The sequence below is a fragment of the Argentina silus genome (genome assembly GCF_951799395.1).
Source record: "Argentina silus genome assembly, chromosome: X".
NCBI lineage: Eukaryota > Metazoa > Chordata > Actinopteri > Argentiniformes > Argentinidae > Argentina > Argentina silus.
The window spans coordinates 35,609,170-35,631,412 of NC_139653.1; the positions used below are offsets into that span (position 1 = coordinate 35,609,170).

The 22,243-nt window shown below is 42.6% G+C and overlaps 1 protein-coding gene across 1 annotated transcript; it reads left to right on the top strand.

Annotated features, from left to right (window-relative positions):
• Positions 1-355: 355 nt before the first annotated feature.
• On the top strand, positions 356-22,099 carry gal3st2 (galactose-3-O-sulfotransferase 2; the record flags this gene model as incomplete). Its single annotated transcript, XM_083694699.1, has 4 exons — positions 356-399; positions 18,158-18,268; positions 18,447-19,308; positions 21,245-22,099. 4 exons carry the CDS (start codon positions 356-358, stop codon positions 22,097-22,099), a joined length of 1,872 nt encoding a protein of 623 aa, XP_083550825.1.
• Positions 22,100-22,243: the final 144 nt, after the last annotated feature.

Genomic DNA, 22,243 nt, shown 5'->3' on the forward strand with positions numbered 1-22,243 from the left:
CTTAGAAATAGTAATCACGGACTCGGGCAACGGGGTAAACAACTGTATATACAAAACCGACTGGTAGACAGGATATTCACGAACAGACAGGGAGAATCTCTGACAAAGACATAGGGAACACACAGGCTATATAAAACAAACACAAGACAGACTACACAGGTGATATGAATTCTGGTAGATTGGGAGAGCACTGGCCCCGGAACGCCAGAGGCGGGCACCAGAGTCACCAGACAGCAACCTCAGGCGTGACACCTCTTCCTGTGGAGGGACGAGGATATTGTTGAGTGCGTCAAGGAAGGTTAGCAGACGGGCAGTGTTGTAGGGACCAAGTTGGGCAGGGACAGGGAGATCGACGATGACACGGTTGCCAATGATGTTCCTCCCCGCCGCCTGGTCCTGGTCAGGTTGAACCCTGCCTCATCAATGAATATGTATTCATGTGGAGCAGCACTGGCATCAAGTTCAAGCACTCTCTGAAAAAGAGAAAATGACCATATCAGACAATAGACCTACATACAGGAACACTGAAGTGCAGTTATAGGCTTACAGGACCAGCTATAAGCCTACATACAGGACCAGCTATAGGCATACATACAGGAACACTGAGGTGCATAGTGACATGTCTATACAGAGTACTGAAAGGATGTGGTCAGTTACAGTAACCTGCTGTACTCCCTTGCACATATTGGTAATGTAGCTCCTTCACTGTGTCAGCGTTAAGCTCAAACGGTACGTGATATAACTGTTTCATTCGAAGCTGGTGTTTCTTCAGGACACAATCTATTGTGGACAGGCTGACCTGGTTAATGTTTGGGAAGAGGACATTGTCTTGTATGACGCTGTCTTTAATTTTCCTCAGTTTAATGGCATTATTAGCTAATACCATGTTGATGATGGTGGCCTCTTGCTTATCTGTAAATTTCCGGCCTCTGCCACCTCTTGCTGGTCGTCTTTCTATTCTGTGAAGTATGTACACAGTATAGGCCACACATATTTAATAAATGTAAGACAAAACATTACACTATACATTTCACTAAGTATTGTAGATATCCATAGAAACCATCAAGTTATATTACTGTAATTACTGTAGAGAGTATAGAAGACTACTGAAGTGGTTACTTACCTATTCTATTATCTCTAAATGCCTGGATAACTGAGGCTACCGTTGTTACGAATGTTTTGGTTGTGTTTCTGTCTGTTGTGTTTCTGTCCCTCTACCTATCTCCATCCTCCTCAGGCATTCTGGCAATCAGTTTGGTTCAGCTGCATCTCATTCCTCCTCACCTCCATAGCCAATCAGAGGATGGCCCAGACGTATTTAAACCCTGCACTTCCTCCACTTTCTGTCTGTCTGTTCAGAGATTGTGTGTGTGTGTGTGTGTGTGTGTGTGTGTGTGTGTGTGTGTGTGTGTGTGTGTGTGTGTGTGTGTGTAAATTCATTTGACCAGGTCAGAAGTGAGTGAGACCAGTTAGTAATTAGGGTGTGGCATTTTGAAGGCCAGTGTTTTCAAGGTGAACAAAGTGTGCTAAATGATGCGATTTGTGCTTAGACTTTTACAAAAATGTGGTTTAGAATTTCTATTTGAGTGAAAACAATGGAATAGTGCATTGTTGAGTTTAGCAGTCTGGAGTCTTGTTGTTGATACATGAGCTTCAAGTTTTCAGAATTGTGTGCATAGTTCCATTTTTTGTGTGTATACAATGGAGAAAAACTGTAAGCTCATTTTGAAATTCACATTGACTGTTTGAAATTCAGTTCTTTCACATATGAGTATGAACATTTTGGATCTGTGTGCTGTGGGTGTGCATTTGTGTGTGTACAGTATTTGACTGTGAGTTATATCATGCATGCGTGAGAAATTGTGTTCATCAGAGTGTGTGTGTATGTGTAGAGCACTCTGTGTATGTGTACAGTATAGTTATACATAGTCCCCCAATTTCAGGGCACCAAAAGTAATGGGACAGATTAATGTAATGTCCAAATTAGGCACTCATGTTTAGTATTTGGTCAACAATCCTTTGCACGCAATAACTGCCTGAAGTCTGCAACCCATTGACCCCATCAGATGCTGAGTATCTTCTCTGCTCATGCTCTGCCAGGCCTGTACTGCAGCTATCTTCAGTTGTTGTTTGTTTTGAGGTCTTTTTGCCTAAAAGCTTATCATCAGTAAATTAAATGCATATTCAATTGAATTTAAGAAGATTGTCTTCGTCAGTCAATACCTTTGCACCAATGACCTAATGATATGCCATCCAATTAATTTGGAGGCATTTGTTTGTACTCGAGCAGACAGGATTTTTCTGTAATATATAATAATAATATATGCCATTTAGCTGACGCTTTTATCCAAAGCAACTTACATTTCAGTGAGTTCATACATTTCAGTATATATGGTCCCAGCAGGAATCAAACCAACAACCTAAGCGTTGTTAGCACCATGCTCAACTGAGCCACAGAGGACTATGTTGAGCCATAGAGGACACTTCAGAATACATTCTGCTGCTGCAGTCAATGGTAATATCATCAATTAAGACAAGTTAGTCAGATCTTGTGTCAGCTATACATACCCAAACCATAGCACCCTCTCCACCATCTTTCACAGATTAGGTGGTATGCTGTCAATCTATGCTGTCTATCTGTCCACAAGACCGTTTTCCAGACCTCTGCAGGCTTTTTAGGTACTTTTTAGCAAACTGTAAGATGACCTTAAGTTATTGCTGCACAATCATCCTCTGCCCTACCTGTAACCTATCTGCCTGAACTGATCAATCTTGCTGGCAAAACGTAATTAAACATTGCTTATTTAGCGATAGTGTGGATGTAGGTTTGGTGTTTTTATAATTTGCACCCAACTAGTGCAAAGTGCTACATTTAGTCTATGAGGGCTATGACTGGCGCAGGAAAGTTTGCATGAGCTGCTCCTTGACACAAACATTTTTACACTATTCTCTGAGCCACCTTGCAATGTTTTAATATTCTCAGAATGATGAAACAATTAGAGAAAATCTGACTACCCGAAATACATTAGACAAGGTGACATGTAGCCTAAATGGGCTTGAGTTTATTACATGAAATTGCGGGTGAACGCTGTAATAGCCCAGCTATTCCCTCCTAACAACCTCTTCACTCCCACTATCCCCCTATACAAGTTTCTCTCCTGTTAATAAAAAAAAATTCCTTCTTTTAGCATTGTGACTGCCTATGGCCCCTGGTCTGAGCATTGATTACTTTATCTTATGATGACTGATGGATAGATGATTCACTTACTTAAACAAATGTATTTGTTGTAAGTCGCTTTGGATAAAGGTGTCTGCTAAAAGCCATAAACGTAAATGTAAATGTAATATGCCCAAGCTCAGCTCAGCCTAGCTCTCATTTTTGTGAGAGCTATGTGCTGGATCCGGCTGGTTCCAGCCCAATTTAACCCCTGGCTATACATGCCCAAACCAAACACCCCCTGCACCATGTTTCACAGATGAGGTGGTATGCTGTAAATCCATTTGCAATTAATCTGGTACATGATAATATTCATCTTATCTGTCCACAAGAACTTTTTCCAGACCCCTGCATGCTTTTTAGGTACTTTTTTGCTAACTGTAACCTGATCATCCTTTTTGAGAATAACTAGTGGTTTGCACCTGTGGTGGATGTCTAGGATTTACCACTCTGTACTTCAGCTCTTCGGAGGTAAGAATCAAGAAATAAGTCCTGAGTAGCTGCAATATCTGAGTCCGGTATTTATTGCTTGCAAACAAGAGACAGGAGCCTAACAGCAGCCCAGAGTAAATCCGGGGGTCTTTTTAGCGCAAGTCTGAAGAGGCAATTCTCAAGGTTGTCTTTATACAGATGAAACATAATGGTAGGCGCCACAACGTCTATCAGCTGATGGGTCTGTGCTTACGCAGGGAGGAGGCGAGAGAGCGAGAACAATGGGGAGACTTTCTCATTGATCAATCGGCATTCAACATTTCACACCTATCGGCAAGATACGTCTGTCCCCCCATTACTGCTCTCCCTCACCACTCCCTCCGAAACCACTGCTGTTCATATGGTAAATTATACAGTGCTTCTCAGAACAATGGCTATAGAACTTTAGAGGTGTAGCAAGAGAAAATGTAATCACAGTATTTACACAAGTTGTATCAGTCATATGAAAGTGTATAACCTGAAAACAGTTCTATCAATGTATTTTCCATAACACACCTTGCAGTGAAGCCTCTGTAGTTCAGCTGGTGATGTATTCTGCAGATGGTGGTCTCCTGGAGAATGTTCCTGATCTGTGTGACAGTTGTTTTGGGGGTTTTCTTAATTATGGTGAGCGTTCTTCGGTCATCCACTGTCAAAGTCTTCCTTGGCCTACCAGCACGTTTCGATTTCAATGCTATTTTTCTTTTAAATGATGTTCTGATTTTTCATCTTCCAATCACAAAGCGAGTGATGACAAAAACCTGTTTTGGCTTTGTCATTATGGGGTATTGTGTGTAGATTGATGAGGGAAAAAATTCATTGAATCCATTTTAGAAAAAGGCTGTAACAAAACAAAATGTGGAAAAAGTGAAGGGGTCTAAATAATTTCCGAATGCACTGTATCTGATGTAATATGGCTGAGGGCAGTCAGAACAGATTTACCACATCCACATAGGCTATTGGTTGATAATACATTAGCCTCTCGATACATAAATTCAAGCATATCTAATCAATGGCACATGATGCTAAGTTTATGGGGTGGATCTGTGGGGATACAGTCTCCATACATTCACAACAATGTTAACCAAAGCTCCGCTACTATAGTTGAGATATATCAAACCACTTGTCCAGCTAGCATGTTTCTTTCCATGTGATGTCGGTAGATACAGCTAGTTACAATTACTGAGAAACTTACCTCATGTTTATTGAAAACCCTTATACTGTTAGCTGGTTTAGGCCGCTAGTTACTGTGGTTGACCAGGTTTATAAATTCACATTTTGATGATAACAATCTATTCTGTAATGCATAGTCAAAGCTAAGTACATGCCATCTAAGCGACAGAACAAGGTCTCTGAGTGCAAAGATATGCAGTGCACCCACATGGGTACTATACACCGAGGTGTTTTTTGAGTGTGTGGGAATAAGAGGGAGCGAAATATAGCTTTTAAGAGGGAGAGTGGGAGAAAGTGAGGTGGATAGAGAGTGAGAAAAGTGGTTGTACAGGAGAGGGGGGGCAATGGATAGAGGAGTGTGGGAAAGAGGGAGAGAGAGCAGGAGAGTGTTGAGAACGTTGTACAACAACAATGGGTAGATAGCAGAGAAGTGTAAGGGAGAGGGAGAAAGAGAGGAACAGATTCCTGCTAGATTTGTAATCCACTGCTCGTCCTCTCATAAGTCAGGCTTTATCATAACAGCAGGAAGTGGAGGAAAAATAGTCAGAAAGTGTCAGAGGGTCAACATCAACAAGAAGAATAGATGTACACAAACCCTGACATTTTCAAATATGTGTCACTGCGACAATAAAAATAGCAGAGGGAGTTAGAAAGCTGAGAGGCACAGTAGGGGACACTAAATTGTTACTGGCCCAGATAGGGTAGAATATGAGCCGGTGTGTGTCACAGAAGCTTTGCAGAGTGAGGTCATATTTCAGGGGCACTTCAAATGGCAAGCACTTCAAGTTCATAAAAATTTAATTGTTTTCACTGGAAAAAACGAGGGGTGAAATCACTGAAGAGCAGAAGGAACATGAGGTCATCTCATTTCATATTTTCCTCTCCAAACTAATCCTAAAAGTCCTTAAAAAGGATCTGAAATGGCAATTATATCACATAATGGCTTAAAGATTGAGTTTCATAATCTGTTTTATCATTTGGAATTAGTGTTGTCACAATACCAAAATTTGGACTTCGATACTGATACCAGCTTAAGTATCACGATTTAGATTCTTAAATGATACCATGGCAACCAAAAAAACATCAGGCAAAGTAAAATAATATCCCATTAAATAACAGAACATGGAAATTCTTATTTTCATATCCTTAGCTATCAGACCTATTCGCTGACCTGTCATGATTTGAACTCCTTGAAAAGGTCTGGATGCCTTCTATTGGAAAGATGCTTGGCTAAATGTGACATGTTCCCTCCCTTTGACTGCATGGCCTTGTAACAAAATAGGCTTTGTGATTTCGATTGGCTCACCGTCATCATTGGCTCTATAAGCAAAGATTTCACTTCTGGCATCCTTTTTATCAACAAGCTGGGGAAGGTCATCGACACTTGCGGCTTCCATCCTTCTCTTTCCTCCTTGTGAGATTGTTTAGCATTGTCTTTCCCAGTCACACATACCCACTATGCATGCAGAGCGCATGCCCCCCGGGCTCCTTGAGCATATAGATAAATTACACTTAAAAGATAATATTCTGCACAGCTCAGTAAATACTGCGTCAGGCAGTTATGGTGAAATAAAAAAAACGGTTCTAAATTGTTTTAGTAAAACCGTTTAAACCGTTTTCACAGCAGGGTATGATACTTTTGTAGAACCGGTACATTGTGCAACACTATCTGGAATGTTCATAATCTTGTGCTTGGGAATATGGATGCTTGGACTTTTAGCAAGGACTTTTTATAACATATTCTACCTTTAAGAAATACTGTGAGATTTTACGGCAACATCTTTCAAAATCTCTTTGACCTCACTTTCAATAATGTATGTGGAAGAGGCAGAAATGGACCTTTAACCTTGTTTTTTTTTATTATTGGTGAGCGGTGTTGAGGAAAAAAATCTAGATGATGAAGTATTTATGACATAATGGAGGTCTTTCTCTGGGCTTTGTTCTCTGCTGCCGTATTATACGTAGTATTTCTATCCTGTTGAAGTTAAGGCACTGCAGGCCTTTTTCCTTTCCAATGGATTGCTACCATAAATACCACAGTGCCCCCCCCCCCCCAGCCCCTCTGCCCACACTCTCTAACAGACACACACACACACACACACACACACACACACACACACACACACACACACACACACACACACACACACACACACACACACACTGAAACTCACTCAAGCGTATATGCACACACAATTAAGTGTGTGGGGTGGACACCCAAGGGAGTATCCAACATTTTTTACCTTTGGTTTTGTCTAAATCTAGACCCAAACTGAAATGAACCTGAAATTCGTCTTCCTACCCACAAATATGTTCTCTGTAGAGGTAAGTCCAAGTCCAAAGACCCTACAGCATAATGCCTTTATGTCTTAACTACGCCCACTAACCCATGAATAAAGATAATAATCACTTTTTTTTGCAGTGATGATTCATATCACTTTGCACAAGTGTACAGTATGAACAGTGGTGGGCTGTGCTTCTCCATGTGTCCAAAGCTTTTGTCCACTGTCCTTTAGTTGATTGTCCTTGTGGCATTAGGAATTACACATGAATTTGAGTTAGATAGGCCTATGGTCAAATGTTAAAAGAAAATGTGTCCAGTGAAATTGTCACACTGAAAACACTGAATGAGGAACCCAGCCAACAATGATCAATCAGTCCGATTTCAATTGAGCTACTGTATTTCAATCAGAGCAGGGTATGGGAAACATTTACATGATTATTGGGTGGGTATGGTGTGCAGGGAAGGCTTCAAATCGACATCATAACCCTATGACTGCTGTTTTATGGTCTCTAAAACTACAAAGCATAGCTTCCAGCCCCTTCTTCCAGCCCCTTCTCCAGACAATTTACACATCTCTATCATCACCCCCCCTTACAGCTGACCCCAGATCAGATGCTCTACCAGAAGCCAAGGTCAAAGGTCATGCTCGCCTGGGGATGGTGGGGGGGAGATAACCCTTGTTAAGACATGTTGAGCTATACAAGCCACAACCGAGGCAGATAAATTGTCAGCTGTCTCAGTTTGTTGTCAAAAGCAATCCTAGCTGAGACAAAGCCACCATATTTCTTCCGATACATAGACAATAGACCAGAGGTTGAATAGGAGGAACACAGGAGCTATTGACTATTAAGCCTGTCCTCTTACCATCGCACATTGTCCTTGGCATAATTGCTACCATTTGAGTATAGCGTGTGTGTACTGCACTATTCTTGTCATCACTGAAAATGGCTCGGCTCCTTTGCTTGCCAGTGAACTCTGTTTGAGAAAAAAAATATTATTTTGCGTGTTCTGTCTCTGTGGCACAGTGAGGACAGGAGCACTTAATGAATATGTATTCCTTAGAGTGCAGGAATCAAATTAGAGCAGCCTCTCTTCTGACAGAGAGAATCTGACCTTTTCAGTGATGACTAGCCCAGACTGACTCTGCAATGGAGAGAGTGGAGAACAACTCTCCCACTGCCCCTCCTTACATATCCCTTGGGATGTGTGTGTACGTGTACGTGTACGTGTACGTGTGTGTGTGTGTGTGTGTGTTTGTGTGTGTGCGAGAGAGAGAGAGAGAGAGAGAGAGAGAGAGAGAGAGAGAGAGAGAGAGAGAGAGAGAGAGGCACACATACACACGCACACACACACACACACACACACACACACACACACACACACACACACACACACACACACACACACACACACCTAGCCAACAACGAGACAGACAGGCATTGTTCAGGCTCAAACACAGTGTGTGTGGATCTTGGAGGTTAGAGTTTAAATGGTTGGAGACAGCATATATGTCCAGCCGAGGACACAGTAAAGATAGATGTATTGCCACTGCTCCTCAACGTTAAGTGATTGATAGGTCTGGGCACTCCTGCAGCCCATTCTCCTGTGAGATGCTTGGATGGTGCTGAGACTGCACTTGAGTGACAGGCTATGGACTAGCCAAGGACTCTGAGTGACAGGTCCAGAGATGCTGACACTTTGTTATTCCTACTCAGGAGCCACAGGGTCTTGAAGTGCATGTTTTGTAAATATTGGGTCAAGTGCAGCTCCCATGGTTGAACATCGTGCTGTCTAAAATGAGAGAGACAGTATCGGTTGAACATGTTTATAAATAAGTAGAGTGTTGGTATAGAAAAGGGAATGTGGGTATGAACAGTCAGTGTATACAGTACAGAGAGAGAGAGAGAGAGAGAGAGAGAGAGAGTGATGGGAAAAGGGAGTTATGGAAGGAAAACCTAGTATGTGGTTGTGATATGCCAAAGGCAGAGGACAAGTAGGTAAGTATGTGTTTGTTTGAACCAACACACTAATACCCTGTGTTCTCCCGTTACAATCCTGCTGCGTCTACCACACACACACACACACACACACACACACACACACACACACACACACACACACACACACACACACGCAGGTGTACAATGCCACCGTCTCCTGTGGTAGAGGGGGAGGGGGGTCAGGGCACACAATGCCACTTTCTCCCCTGTCTGGGTGCCTGGTGCAGTCTCATTTTACCTCTCTGTTTAGGAGACAAAGAAGGCCTTTATGGGACAAAAAAGCCCCAAACACCCCACAGCCCCCATGTCTTATCCCTCTCTTGAAGTAGCACAAGAGAAGCACAGACACAGGATTATATGGGATTAGTACCAACAAACGTCTCTTTGCAAAAAAACGACCTATTCTGTTCTAAGAGAGGGACTTTCAATGCCCATGTGCCTCAAATACCATGTTAGCATTGATGCTGAGCTGTTAGAGGAATTGTGTTGTAGAAGGAAAGGAGCAGCTCTATAGCTTTGTGTGAATGCTGTACAATAAGCCATATCTTTCAGTTTCAGTAACTATATGTGAACTATAAGCACGATGACTGCCATTTCCTCCGCTAAAATGCATATGGATTACCTATACAGTGCTACACTTCTATCCTTTCACTTTCCTCTCTAGTCAATGTCATACTAAAAGGTCAATGGATGTGTGTAACAACACATTACACTGAAGTGAGAGATGACCTTCAGGGTTCTATGTGCTTGAACTGCTCAATACTTGAATGGTGACTAGACCTGTCACTGTTGCTTAATTCACACATTTTTACCTTTTACTTTTTTTCTTACTACCTGTGAAAGTTGCTATTTTTGTAATGCCCCTGCAGGGGTGCATGGCTTTATGAAATGGTTAATGTGCAGTTATAAGCCCCTTTCACATTGGGTGACTCTCATCTGGAAAATATATCAAGGATGTTGCAGTATAACTTTAAATATAAATAGATATCAAGACAGTAGGCCTTCCATTTTATAGACACATTAAAGTGTTATTAGGCTATTATAATAACCACCATCACCTCAAATATGTGATATGCCCCTGAAATATGTAGGGTCTCAGGCAACTCAAAGTGGTATAACCTGACAGAAGGATGTTGCATACATTGTGTGGCTACTGAAGTACTTTGGCTGCTCAAAAAGGTGGCGTACAAAACAGCAAGGCTAAATCATTTATCCGTGTACAGTATCCTACATGTGCTTGGCCAGAGCTTTTGTTCTCGATGTCATCCGTAACCCCCTCCCTCTGCCTTTCTATTTCTCGCCCTCGCTACCACCTCTCTATGGTTAGTGTCTGCGCGTTGAGCCAATGAGCCGGTAGCAGGAGGAGTTCCGAACGGGGGAACCCTACGCTGAGAGGGGATTACAGAGTCTGAGGTACGGGGAGTATAATAGGAGAGTGACTCGGTCGGAGTTTCATACGGGACCGGGATTTCTGGGGACCCCCTTCCCACCACAGACACACGAGATGCCACCCTCGCCGAGGAAATCGATGAAGGAGCGAGCGCTATTCTCCTTGACCTCCTCTCTGCCGTGCGCCTCGTAAGTAAATTAGGCTAATAGACATCGGTTGTTTTGTGTTGAGTTGCACTCCTTATTGACAGTTCATACAAATTGGAAAGCAGTTGGTGATGCTGTAGCCACAATGGATGCTGTTCCTAATAAGCGATAATGATAGGCTACATTCCGTTAGTCATATGCGCGGCATTGCGCGCTTAACCAAATCTAACAGTGAAGTGTCATATGACATGCTGTTTGTTTAGTTTGGAAACGGAGCTACTTGCTAGAGATGCACATACTTTGGGAATTATACGAGGCAGTTGCAAATTCTTTCCCTGGATGAACTAGTCTTATTGCTCCCTTTCACGCCGTGTATGAACTGGATCATCTATGGAGAGAAAGCATGGCATCAATACTCATCGGCAGGTAAGCAAGCAAAGATCATCTTAGTTTAGTATAGGAGGATGTTTATTGTCACTGTAATGGAACGAAATTAAGATAACCACACCAACTGTACGTAGCTACTGTACGTTTATGGTTTTGAAAACTGTCAATTGACGTGTTATTGAATTAATAATGACACTGAGAAAAATCTATAACCATGTGGTTTAAAAACAACAACATTTGAGGTACATAGGCCTATAGGCAGTAGCCCAAAGAGACCTCAATGTAGTGCACAATCCGAACCACTCTCAACTTCTATGTACAGTAGGCTAGTAATATACATGGCAGGCTAGAAGTAAAATATACAGTTGAAAAAATGTGTGAGGTGGGTGAATAATCATTAGCATATGATATGATAGACATTTTAAAACCCTATATTTAAAAAACCCTGAAACACAGTTTATGTGTGTGTGTGTGTGTGTGTGTGTGTGTGTGTGTGTGTATGTGTGTGAGTGTGTATATATATATATATATATACTCACTGGCCATTTTATTAGGTACACCTTGCTAGTACTGGGTTGGACCCCCTTTTGCCTTCAGAACTGCCTTAATTCTTTGTGGCATAGATTCGACACGGTGCTGGAAACATTCCTCCGAGATTTTGGTCCATATTGACATGACATTATCACACAGTTGCTGCAGATGTGTCGGCTGCACATCCATGATGCAAATTTCCCGTTCCACCACATCCCAAAGGTTCTCTATTGGATTGAGATCTAGTGACTGTGGAGGCCATTGGAGTACAGTGAACTCATTGTCATGTTCAAGAAACCAGTTTGAGATGATTTGAGCTTTGTGACATGGCCCTTTATCCTGCTGGAAGTAGCCATCAGAAGATGGGTACACTGTGGTCATAAAGGGATGGACATGGTCAGCAACAATACTCAGGTAGGCTGTGGCGTTTAAACAATGCTCAATTGGTACTAAGGGGCCCAAAGTGTGCCAAGAAAATATCCCCCAAACCATTACACCACCACCACCAGCCTGAACCGTTGATACAAGGCAGGATGGATCCATGCTTTCATGTTGTTTATGCTAAATTCTGACCCTACCATCTGAATGTCGCAGCAGAAATTGAGACTCATCAGACCAAGCAACGTTTTTCCAATCTTCTATTGTCCAATTTTGGTGAGCCTGTGCGAATTGTAGCCTCAGTTTCCTGTTCTTAGCTGACAGGAGTGGCACCCGGTATGGTCTTCTGCTGCTGTAGCCCATCTGCTTCAAGGTTCGACATGTTGTGCGTTCAGAGATGGTCTTCTGCATACCTTGGTTGTAACGAGTGGTTATTTGAGTTACTGTTGCCTTTCTATCATCTCGAACCAGTCTGGCCATTCTCCTCTGACCTCTGGCATCAACAAGGCATTTTCGCCCAGAGAACTGCCGCTCACTGGATATTTTCTCTTTTTCGGACCATTCTCTGTAAACCCTAGAGATGGTTGTGCATGAAAATCCCAGTAGATCAGCAGTTTCTGAAATACTCAAACCAGCCCGTCTGGCACCAACAACCATGCCACGTTCAAGGTCACTTAAATCACCTTTCTTCCCCATTCTGATGCTCGGTTTGAACTTCAGCAGGTCGTCTTGACCATGTCTACATGCCTAAATGCATTGAGTTGCTGCCATGTGATTGGCTGATTAGATATTTGCATTAACGAGCAGTTGAACAGGTGTACCTAATAAAGTGGCCGGTGAGTGTATATATACATATATATATATATATATATATATATATATATATATATATATATATATATATATATATATATATATATGCCATTTAGCTGACGCTTTTATCCAAAGCGACTTACATTACAGTGCGTGCATACATTTTTTCAGTATATATGGTCCCAGTGGGAAGTATGTATCTGGAACAGTCATCTCCACGCTGCCTTACAGTAACACTCCAAATCATAATCCTGGCTGACCTTACTGTCCACAAGGACACAGATTCAACCACCGCTTATGGTGTCATTTCCCATGTATGCCTATTGTTACCAATAAAGGAGTAGGCACTTATTGTAATCTAATACAGATACAGTACTATACTACTTAGCAAAGACTTACAGTAGACCTCTTTCTGCAAGGCTGTGCCACTCAGATATGATATCAACATCCACAGAGAGATTAGATGAAGCCTACCTGACTGGATAAGCTAAGGAAAAGCTACTGTAGGAAAGAGAGACCTGGAGAATAGACTGTGATCCCTCAATGACTGAGTCTTGGCTGAGGACCTCTCCCCCCTCCAGACTGAGAAAGGCCAACAGTTCAATCCAGGTTTAAAGGAGAGAGGGGATGTGGGTACAGAGTGGAGAGAGAGAGAGAGGGCAAGTTTGAACACTTAATGACGCGAGAATGTTTTGTGGCATGTGCACACACATTTGTGCATGTATGTGTACACACATTTGTGCATGTATGTGCTTGCATGTAAGTGTGCTCCAGCCTCCATATGTGTGTGTGTGTGTGTGTGTGTGTGTGTGTGTGTGTGTGTGTGTGTGTGTGTGTGTGTGTGTGTGTGTGTGTGTGTGTGTGTGTGTGGCTGGCAGGGGTGGAGCACAGGCCATGCTCCAGATGTCTTTATACTGTAGCCTGAGGAAACCTGAGGCGTTTTGTTAAAAATGCTCTTTATTCATTCCTCATGTCTGTGAGCTTGTGTTTATCTTATGCCTCTTTCTGTGCTGCTCAGTTAACCAGAATAGCAGTATAAGTATTGCTACAGTATTCATATGACAATGAGTGTTGTCATTACGTGTGTGTGTGTGTGTGTGTGTGTGTGTGTACAATATGTATGTGCTTGTGTTAGGGTTAGGGTTAGGGTTATGTGCGTGGTATAGGAATTGTAATAGGAATGGTCGTATTGTCTACTCTGACCTTTGTAGTAACATTGTTTAGTCTGCTGGTCTGTGTTGATTCTAATCTATAGGCCTAACTGTGGACTGAAGTAGTGTTTTGTGATTGACGTTTGATTATGTCTGTTGTTGTATTGGACTTTTATGGTTTAAAGTGTTTTTTGGTGGTCTTGTGTGTTCTGAACACATGGTTGAAGAGGACGATCTCTCTTGTCCTCCATGTGGAAGGGATTTCAGTGGTGCCACGGTATTCCAATCACACTCAAACTAACCCTGCCTATTTCCATTCTGACTTGGTGTAGCTTTTGTGGAGGACAGTTTTTGGAAAGCGTGTGGTTTTTATTCTCTCCAGTGGGGCTAGATGGAACCATAAAGCATGACAATACAAGTCCACTCTGAGTCTATAGATAAGTACATGTATACGTTTGTAAGTTGGCTGTGGATGTTCCTTTCGAGGTACAGTGCTAGACTATGGAGATAGATTACTGCAACTCACAAATGGGGCGGCAGGTGGCCTAGAGCAGTGTTTTTCAACCTTTTTTGAGCCACGGCACATTTTTTACATTGAAAGAATCTTGCGGTACACCATCAACCAAAAATGTTACAAAATGACACTCTGTAGCCTGATACAATAATATCCGTTGACTCATCAAGTTGCAACGCAAATTTCCTACTGATGCGTATCTTTCCCAAAACATGACTTTCGATGTCTGTAGACATGTCATCAATACGCCTGGCAATTGTGTTATCTGAGAGCGGGACTTTAGCTGTGTCTTTAACCGCGTCAGGGCCGAGCATCTCGTTGACAATGGCTTTGCAGGCAGGTAGTATTAACGTCTCTGCCACAGAGTGGGACTTTTTTGATTTAACTACGAGTTCAGCAACTAGGTAACTAGCTTTGAGGGCTTTCTCATTTACCTTTGTGGTTTTTCCTCATAAAAGTTGCCTGTTTCTCTGTGTTTTCACGCAGGCGAACAAAATAGTCCATCGGTTTGTTTTGAAGCGACGGGTGTTTCGTTTGGAGATGGCGTTTAAGCTTGTTTGGCACCATGGCGCTGTTGGACAGCTTCTCGCCACACACCAAGCATAATGGAGTCGGTGTCGTCTCATCCCCGGTGAAAGTAAATCCGAACGAAAGATAGCTTTCGCTGTATTGCCTCGAGCTCACCGTCTTTGCTTTCTTTTTACCACCACTCATACTAGGGCCTGGTACTTCACCTGGGTCAGAATCTTGTCCAGGGCCCAGTTCGGAGTTTGCATTTTTCCTTTTTAAAAACTTCTCCATCACTGTCACCACGACCTGTCGCATGCCTCACTAATTCTCTTGTCTCTAAGAAGGAACGAGGCAATTAGCTACCTGCTGCCACCCGGACGAATATTACATTACTCTGCCAGTCACTATATTACAGCACAGACACTCAACAATGGGATATTATTTGCAGATAATAATTAATAAATGTTAATAAAAAAAAAAAAAGTGAAATTGGATAATTTCTCACGGCACACCCAACGATCTCTCACGGCACACTAGTGTGCCGCGGCACAGCGGTTGGGAAACGCTGGCCTAGAGGTTTGGGAGGTTGCTGGTTCAATCCCCACCCTAGGAGGGAGCCAGATGTGAGCTGGTAACTGGAAGGTTACTGGTGTCATATCTAAGGCTCCTACCACTGCCGTTGTGCCTTTGAGCAAGGCACTTAACCCCTAACTGCTCCAGTGGTGCTGAATATGGCTGCCCTGTGCCCAGAGCCCAGAGCTCTGTTCTCCCTTGGGGGTGTGGTGTGTGCAGTGTGTGTTGTCTCGGGAGGGGTGTGCACGTGTCAAATTCCTACAGTTGATGAGAATTGATTGCATGGCCAAATAAAGAGTATTCTTCTTCTTCTAAATGTGTACCATGATCCGTAAACAAAAGCCACAAGGCACAAATATAATTTACTATCCACAAACAAACACCTCTTGATTTGTATTTGTAAAAAAATATTGCAATACATGTAAATATGTAAAAAGATTTGTGAGAAAATGTTTCACATTTGCAAACAAACATCACAATGTGTGTGTGAATAAAAAAAGTGTGTGCAGAGTGAGTATGTGTTTGGGTGAGTGGAGTCGGGTGTTATGTAGTGTGTGTGTGTGTGTGTGTGTGTGTGTGTGTGTGTGTGTGTGTGTGTGTGTGTGCATGCGTATGTGTGCGTCTGCATGTGTGTGTGTGTGTGTGTGTGTGTGTGTGTGTGTGTGTGCGTGTGTCTGTCTGTATCCAAACCTAACCCACAGCTAGTGAGTGCTTCCAGGACTCTGTGGCATTGCCTTGACTCCACACACATACCTTCCCCAGCTTTTTTCAGAGAAGGGCCTATATTAGTCCAAGAGCCAGTCAACATAGGGTCTGTGTCACTATGCGTTTAACCTAATGAAAGAGGGAAAAGAGAGAGAGAAAAAGAGAAAGGGAGAGGGAGGTAACCCAAAGCCAACAGAGAGAGTGTGGTAGTCATTAAGAAATGTAGTATGGAGAGTGTCTTGTAAAATGGAAAATTCATTACAACCAAACCTGATATCTAATTTCACCTGAAGGCAGCAGGAGGCAAAGGAATTTGTTTGGGGTACAAGGTTACTGGAATGTATTCTTTGACTTTCAGCATTACTCCCTCATCCCATACTCTGTAATTACCATGACTTTGGACAGGCCCCTCTTGCACAAACTCTCTGAGAGAGAATCCCTACGACTATGGCTATTCGATTGAATAGACCCCATTAAATCTGGACAGGTGAGACCAAAAATAGGGAACTATGATAGATGAGAGCTGCAGTTCAGCCATATTTATTTCACCTATGCAGTATGTAGATCAGGAAGGAATAAAAAATAACAGGGCTTGTCTGGACCTCTCTCTCTCTCTCTCTCTCTCTCTCTCTCTCTCTCTCTCTATCTATCTATCTATCTATCTATCTCTAAATCTCTAAATCTCTCTCAATCTCTTTCTCTCTCTACTACTCTAGATATACACATCAAATACTACCAAGTCCTTCATAGTGTTTCAATACATTATTTATAGATTGTAAAATATGTATGTCAGCACATTTTGTGCATTTGTGTCTGTGTGTTAATTCATGCATAAGTATAAGAGCAGCAAAAGCCAGGCCATGTTATTACAGAGACTCTGGAATGACAGGGACAGAGTTCCGGAGGAGCAACCCACAAACAAGTTGAAACAGAGCTTCCCCAGGACAGGGCAATGGTACAATGTTAGGTGCACATAGCAGTACACTGCAACTAGCAGTTAATTTTCTGGCCCCTCCCCATTTAGAATGTACCCATTAGCTGCTTTCAGTGTGCAACTGGAGGATCATGGGTAAATTGTTGTGTTTTTTTGTCATGGTGGTGGCATACCTGTTTGAGTCATCTCTGAGATGTCTGGCACTGTATGAGTCATGCTCCATACCCCAGGTGGTGGGATTGGGGTTTACACTGATAAATAGCTTACATACACACACACACACACACACACACACACACACACACACACACACACACACACACACACACACACACACACACACACACACACACACATACATACATAGTGTGGGAGAGGTCATGGGTGTATTGAGGATACTTGTTCTTCTTCCAATTTAGTCAATGCCAGTTCAATGAGCAGAATCAAATAAGGAAACTACTTGCTCTAATTAAACCAGGAAGCTCACAAACAGATGGGAAAGGTCAAAAACATCACTGCAACGCTGCAGGTATTCCAAGAGGCTTAGTGTATTTTACAAAGCTCACACACACATGCATACATACACCCCCACTCCCACACACACACACACACACACACACACACACACACACACACACACACACACACACGCACAGATGAACACAGATGAACACAAGAAAATATAGCCTAGAGAGCTGTTAGTGTATTGTACATCTTAAATCTAAATGACTAAATTTAGATGTGGTTTTATGACTATGTTGACATGTAATGGCTTTAATCATGCCAGTGTTTAATTAAATCAGTAAAGATACTGTAAATTATCGAAATTCCAACTTATATTGTATCTGTACGTCTCTGGTTCTGACGTCCTCCAGTGTTTTAGTTAATCAGCATAGAATCAGTTTAGAATCGTTTGGCTCTGTCATATTTCTGATGCAGACTAAAACACTAAAAGACTGTGTCTTGTCTGCCCCCTGCAGGTACCTGAAGGGAGTACTGTGTAGTCATCTGCGCTCCCTATGGATGGTGCTCATGATGCTCACTGTCCTCTGTGTGGTCATTCAGATCCTGGGACTCGTCTGGCAGTCTAGGTATGTGTCAACTTCCATAGTCATCAACTCATATCTGTGAATATTACCTGGAGTTTTTTTACAGTGAAATAAATGGTAATCCGTGTTATACAGATTAATCTTTTATGCTTAATTTCTATGCTGTGGTTTGGTATATTGTTCTATACTGAGTGTATTATATCAATCTATTTGGTTTCAGAAATGATAAGATTCTGAGTGAGAATGTGAGGTTCACCATTGAGTTCCAGAGAACGCTCCCGTCGGGGCAGAGAGATTGGGAACATCTTCGCTCGCAGCCTGCCACAGTCGTAGAGGAAGTGAGGTCACTGAAGGAGGAGGAAGCTCCAAGACAATGGAGTAAAGGGATCCAGAAAACATCTGAACTTAAACATAATAGAGATGATTACCCTGGGGCAGAGAGCATAGTCCAGGAACATGAGAGATATTCAAATCCCTCAAACCCAGCCCTGGCTAGGCGTCTCGATAACACACTCAATAGGGTCATAGATTCCAATAAAGTGGGAGGTAAAGTTTCAGCAGGAAAAGCAGCCTTGTCCAAAGACACAGTGGATCCAGACAAACTGGGAATTTCTGAGCCTGGGGTCCTCCAGCCACCGGGCCAGATCCATAAAGTTCCAACCCAAGTGCATAAACCCCCACAGCTCCCCTCAGGAGGATGGAGTCCTGACTCAGCTAATGGGCTGAAAAGCATAAACATCCCCGCCTCCCCCAGCTCTACTCTGCCCGACCTCCAGGTTGTCCATAACAACAGTGACAATTCTTTTGCAGGTTTGAGCATGGTCAAAGCGATGTTGGCAACCTGTCAGCCGAAGAATCACATTGTTTTCCTCAAGACACACAAAACGGCCAGCAGCACCATTCTCAATATCCTTTATCGCTATGGCGACAGCCGGAACCTGACTTTTGCCCTCCCTCTGAACAAGCACAGCCAACTGTTCTACCCCTTTTACTTTGCCTCACATTTTGTGGAGGGTATCAGGAGCAGGAGTGTAAAGGAGTTCCACATCATGTGTAACCATATGAGGTTTAGACTACCAGAGGTGAGCTATATCACAAGTAACCGTGAGGTTTTGACTATCACAGGCTATTCACAGTTTATTTCTGTATTTCTGTATTTCTTCTTCTAATATGGTAATGAAGGGGAGTCAGTATGCGTGACACATTATCTAGGCAGAAGAATCAAACTAGCAGAAGGTGAATGATGGATGGAACTTTATTTTTCCCAGGGGGAACTTCTTGTGTGGAGTGGTAGGCAAGTACACAATTCCACACCACCTGTTGGCATTACAGTGCCAAGAAAACAATAAGAAAACAATAATAAACAAACAAATACAACAAGACAGTAGACTACCATTGGCTATGATTGGGTGTTCAGGAGTTATGGGAGCTAGGTCTTTTTGATCATAACCTTCTAGAGAAAAGGTCCACATCAGAGTTGCTCCGCGAGGCAGCGGACCGTCTGGACCAGTCTATGGTCTGGACACACTTGAAGCAACAATCATCTCATTATATGAGGCCAAAACAGAATCATCCCATTTCAACGTGAACAGTACTTGCCTCCTAAACTACTAGGTGCAGTACTGTAGGTTCAAATCAACCATGATTGAGGATTCTAACTGCATTAATTTGTCACACGTATGGTTGATTTGATGCTACTGCTATTAGTCTACTCTTCACGTTACAACGGGGTAATTTGTTGATTGATTTGGCCTGAAATTAGAAGATGATTGTTGCTGTATCGGATGCCTTCAGAGTGAACAGAACAAGGCAAATGTAACTGAGCACTACACTGTGACATTGATCAGTCAATGGTGTGTTAGATACCACCAACTGACATTTGATTGACACCTCATTATCATATTGGAAGAAATACATAAATTAATGAATACATAGATTAAATGAATAAAAAAATGTGAATGAATAAAAAAATAAATTAAGACATAATAAATATTTACAGATTAGTAGACAAAAATGAATAGATTAATAAAATGCTTTTATTTATGTATTTCATGACACATTTTCATATTCTTTCACCCTTTTATTTTTTCATGTATTATCCCCCATGATTAAATCGGAGAGGGGACTATGTATGTCACACACTTTATGTCCATTCATATGTCACACGCTTCATCTCTGAAACCACTGGGACAATGTTGCCGAAACTTGGGTGAATTGATGCGTCTTGCCTACAGATGCGGCATTTACAAAATTACACAGATTGGCCCAATTCTGACGAAAATTGGAAAAATGATGCGTCTTGCCATAGAGATCCGTTGTTAGGAGTTTCGACTTGACACCAATTCATTGTGCAGCTAAAGTGGTAGGTTGCTATCATTAAAAACGTCATAATAGGGTGTAAAGAGGAGAATACAAACCTTTAAAAACTGAACTTTCGGCCAGTTGACTGTTTTTAAATAATAGTGTCAAATCTTTGAAAATTAATCAAATAAGCACCACAAGCTCCGGTAACTTTTCAACCTACCTCAAATCCGTGGACTGCTTTCAAATAAACGTAAAGCTGTAAGATGCAAGATTGATAATGATTCAAATAAGCACTACACATTTTGGTAACTTTTCAGTCATACGTTTGAATAATTGTCACCCTAATTCACACAAGGAGGGGCGCTACATCATTCGTGGGGGACAACATGTTTACTGGACACTTGTTTATTTATATATTTATGTGTACAACTATTTGTTTATTAATTTATGTGTCAATATGGCAGGTTTGGTCCTCCATTCTGTGGTAGCCTACATTAGTAATTGCATTAACCGTTTCTTATTCCACTTGTGTCATAACACAAACTGCTCAATTCTATATCTACCATGCAATTTTCCACTTACTATGTAACAATATACAATGTACTAGAGTCATACTAGTGCTACTACACAAATACTGGATAGTCATTTTGGAGAACTATCAAAGGCACTTCATATAGTCATGATTGTTGTTTCCTGTTTCCCTGTGTCCGTAAGGTGAGGAAGGTGATGCCAGAGGACACGTTTTACTTCTCCATCCTGCGTAACCCTGTGGCTATGATGGAATCCAGCTTTATTTACTACAAGAGTATCCCAGCATTCCACAAGGCCCGGAGCCTTGACGACTTCCTGGACAATGGTTTGCGTGGCTACAACACATCTCTGACCAACAACCACTATGCCCGCAACATCCTGTCTTTTGACTTTGGCTTCGACAATAACGTAGCGGTGGATGCTCCAGAGCTGGAGACACGGGTTGCAGCTGCCATCACTGCCATCGAAGGCAATTTCCACCTCATCCTCATCTCTGAGTACTTTGACGAGTCCATGATCCTGCTCAAGCGTGCCCTGTGCTGGTCCCTTGATGATGTGGTCTCCTTCAAGCTCAACAGCCGGAGTGAGCGGACACGTCACACGCTCTCACCGCACACAGCCGACAAGATCCGCTCCTGGAATGCCTTGGACTGGAGGCTTTACCTGCACTTTAATGCCACCTTCTGGCGGAGAGTGGACACTACAGTGGGACGTGAGGAGATGAGGCGGGCGGTTGCACGTCTGCAAGAGCGCAGGGCCCAGTTGGCTAAAACCTGTCTAAAAGATGGTGGGGCTGTGGACCCATCCCAGGTGAAGGATGCTGGGCTGAAGCCTTTCCAGTATGGGGCAGCCATTATCCAAGGTTATAACCTCAACCCAGGGTTGGACGGGCCCTCCAAAACACGTTGCCAGAACCTGATTACCCCAGAGCTGCAGTACACGGATGCTCTTTATGCCAAGCAGTTCCCAGAGCTGGTAGCTAGACAGAGACAGGCCGCCAAGATGGCTACCAAGATGGCCGCCTCACGGGGTGCTTAGTGGTGTAGCATACTAATGCACATACCACATAACTGCAAGGTTCCTGGTTCGATTCCGATCCTCGACATATCTTGCATGTCATCCCTCCCCTCTCACCCATCCTTCCTGTCAATCTCTACTGTCTCTCTATCCCAATAAAGCAGA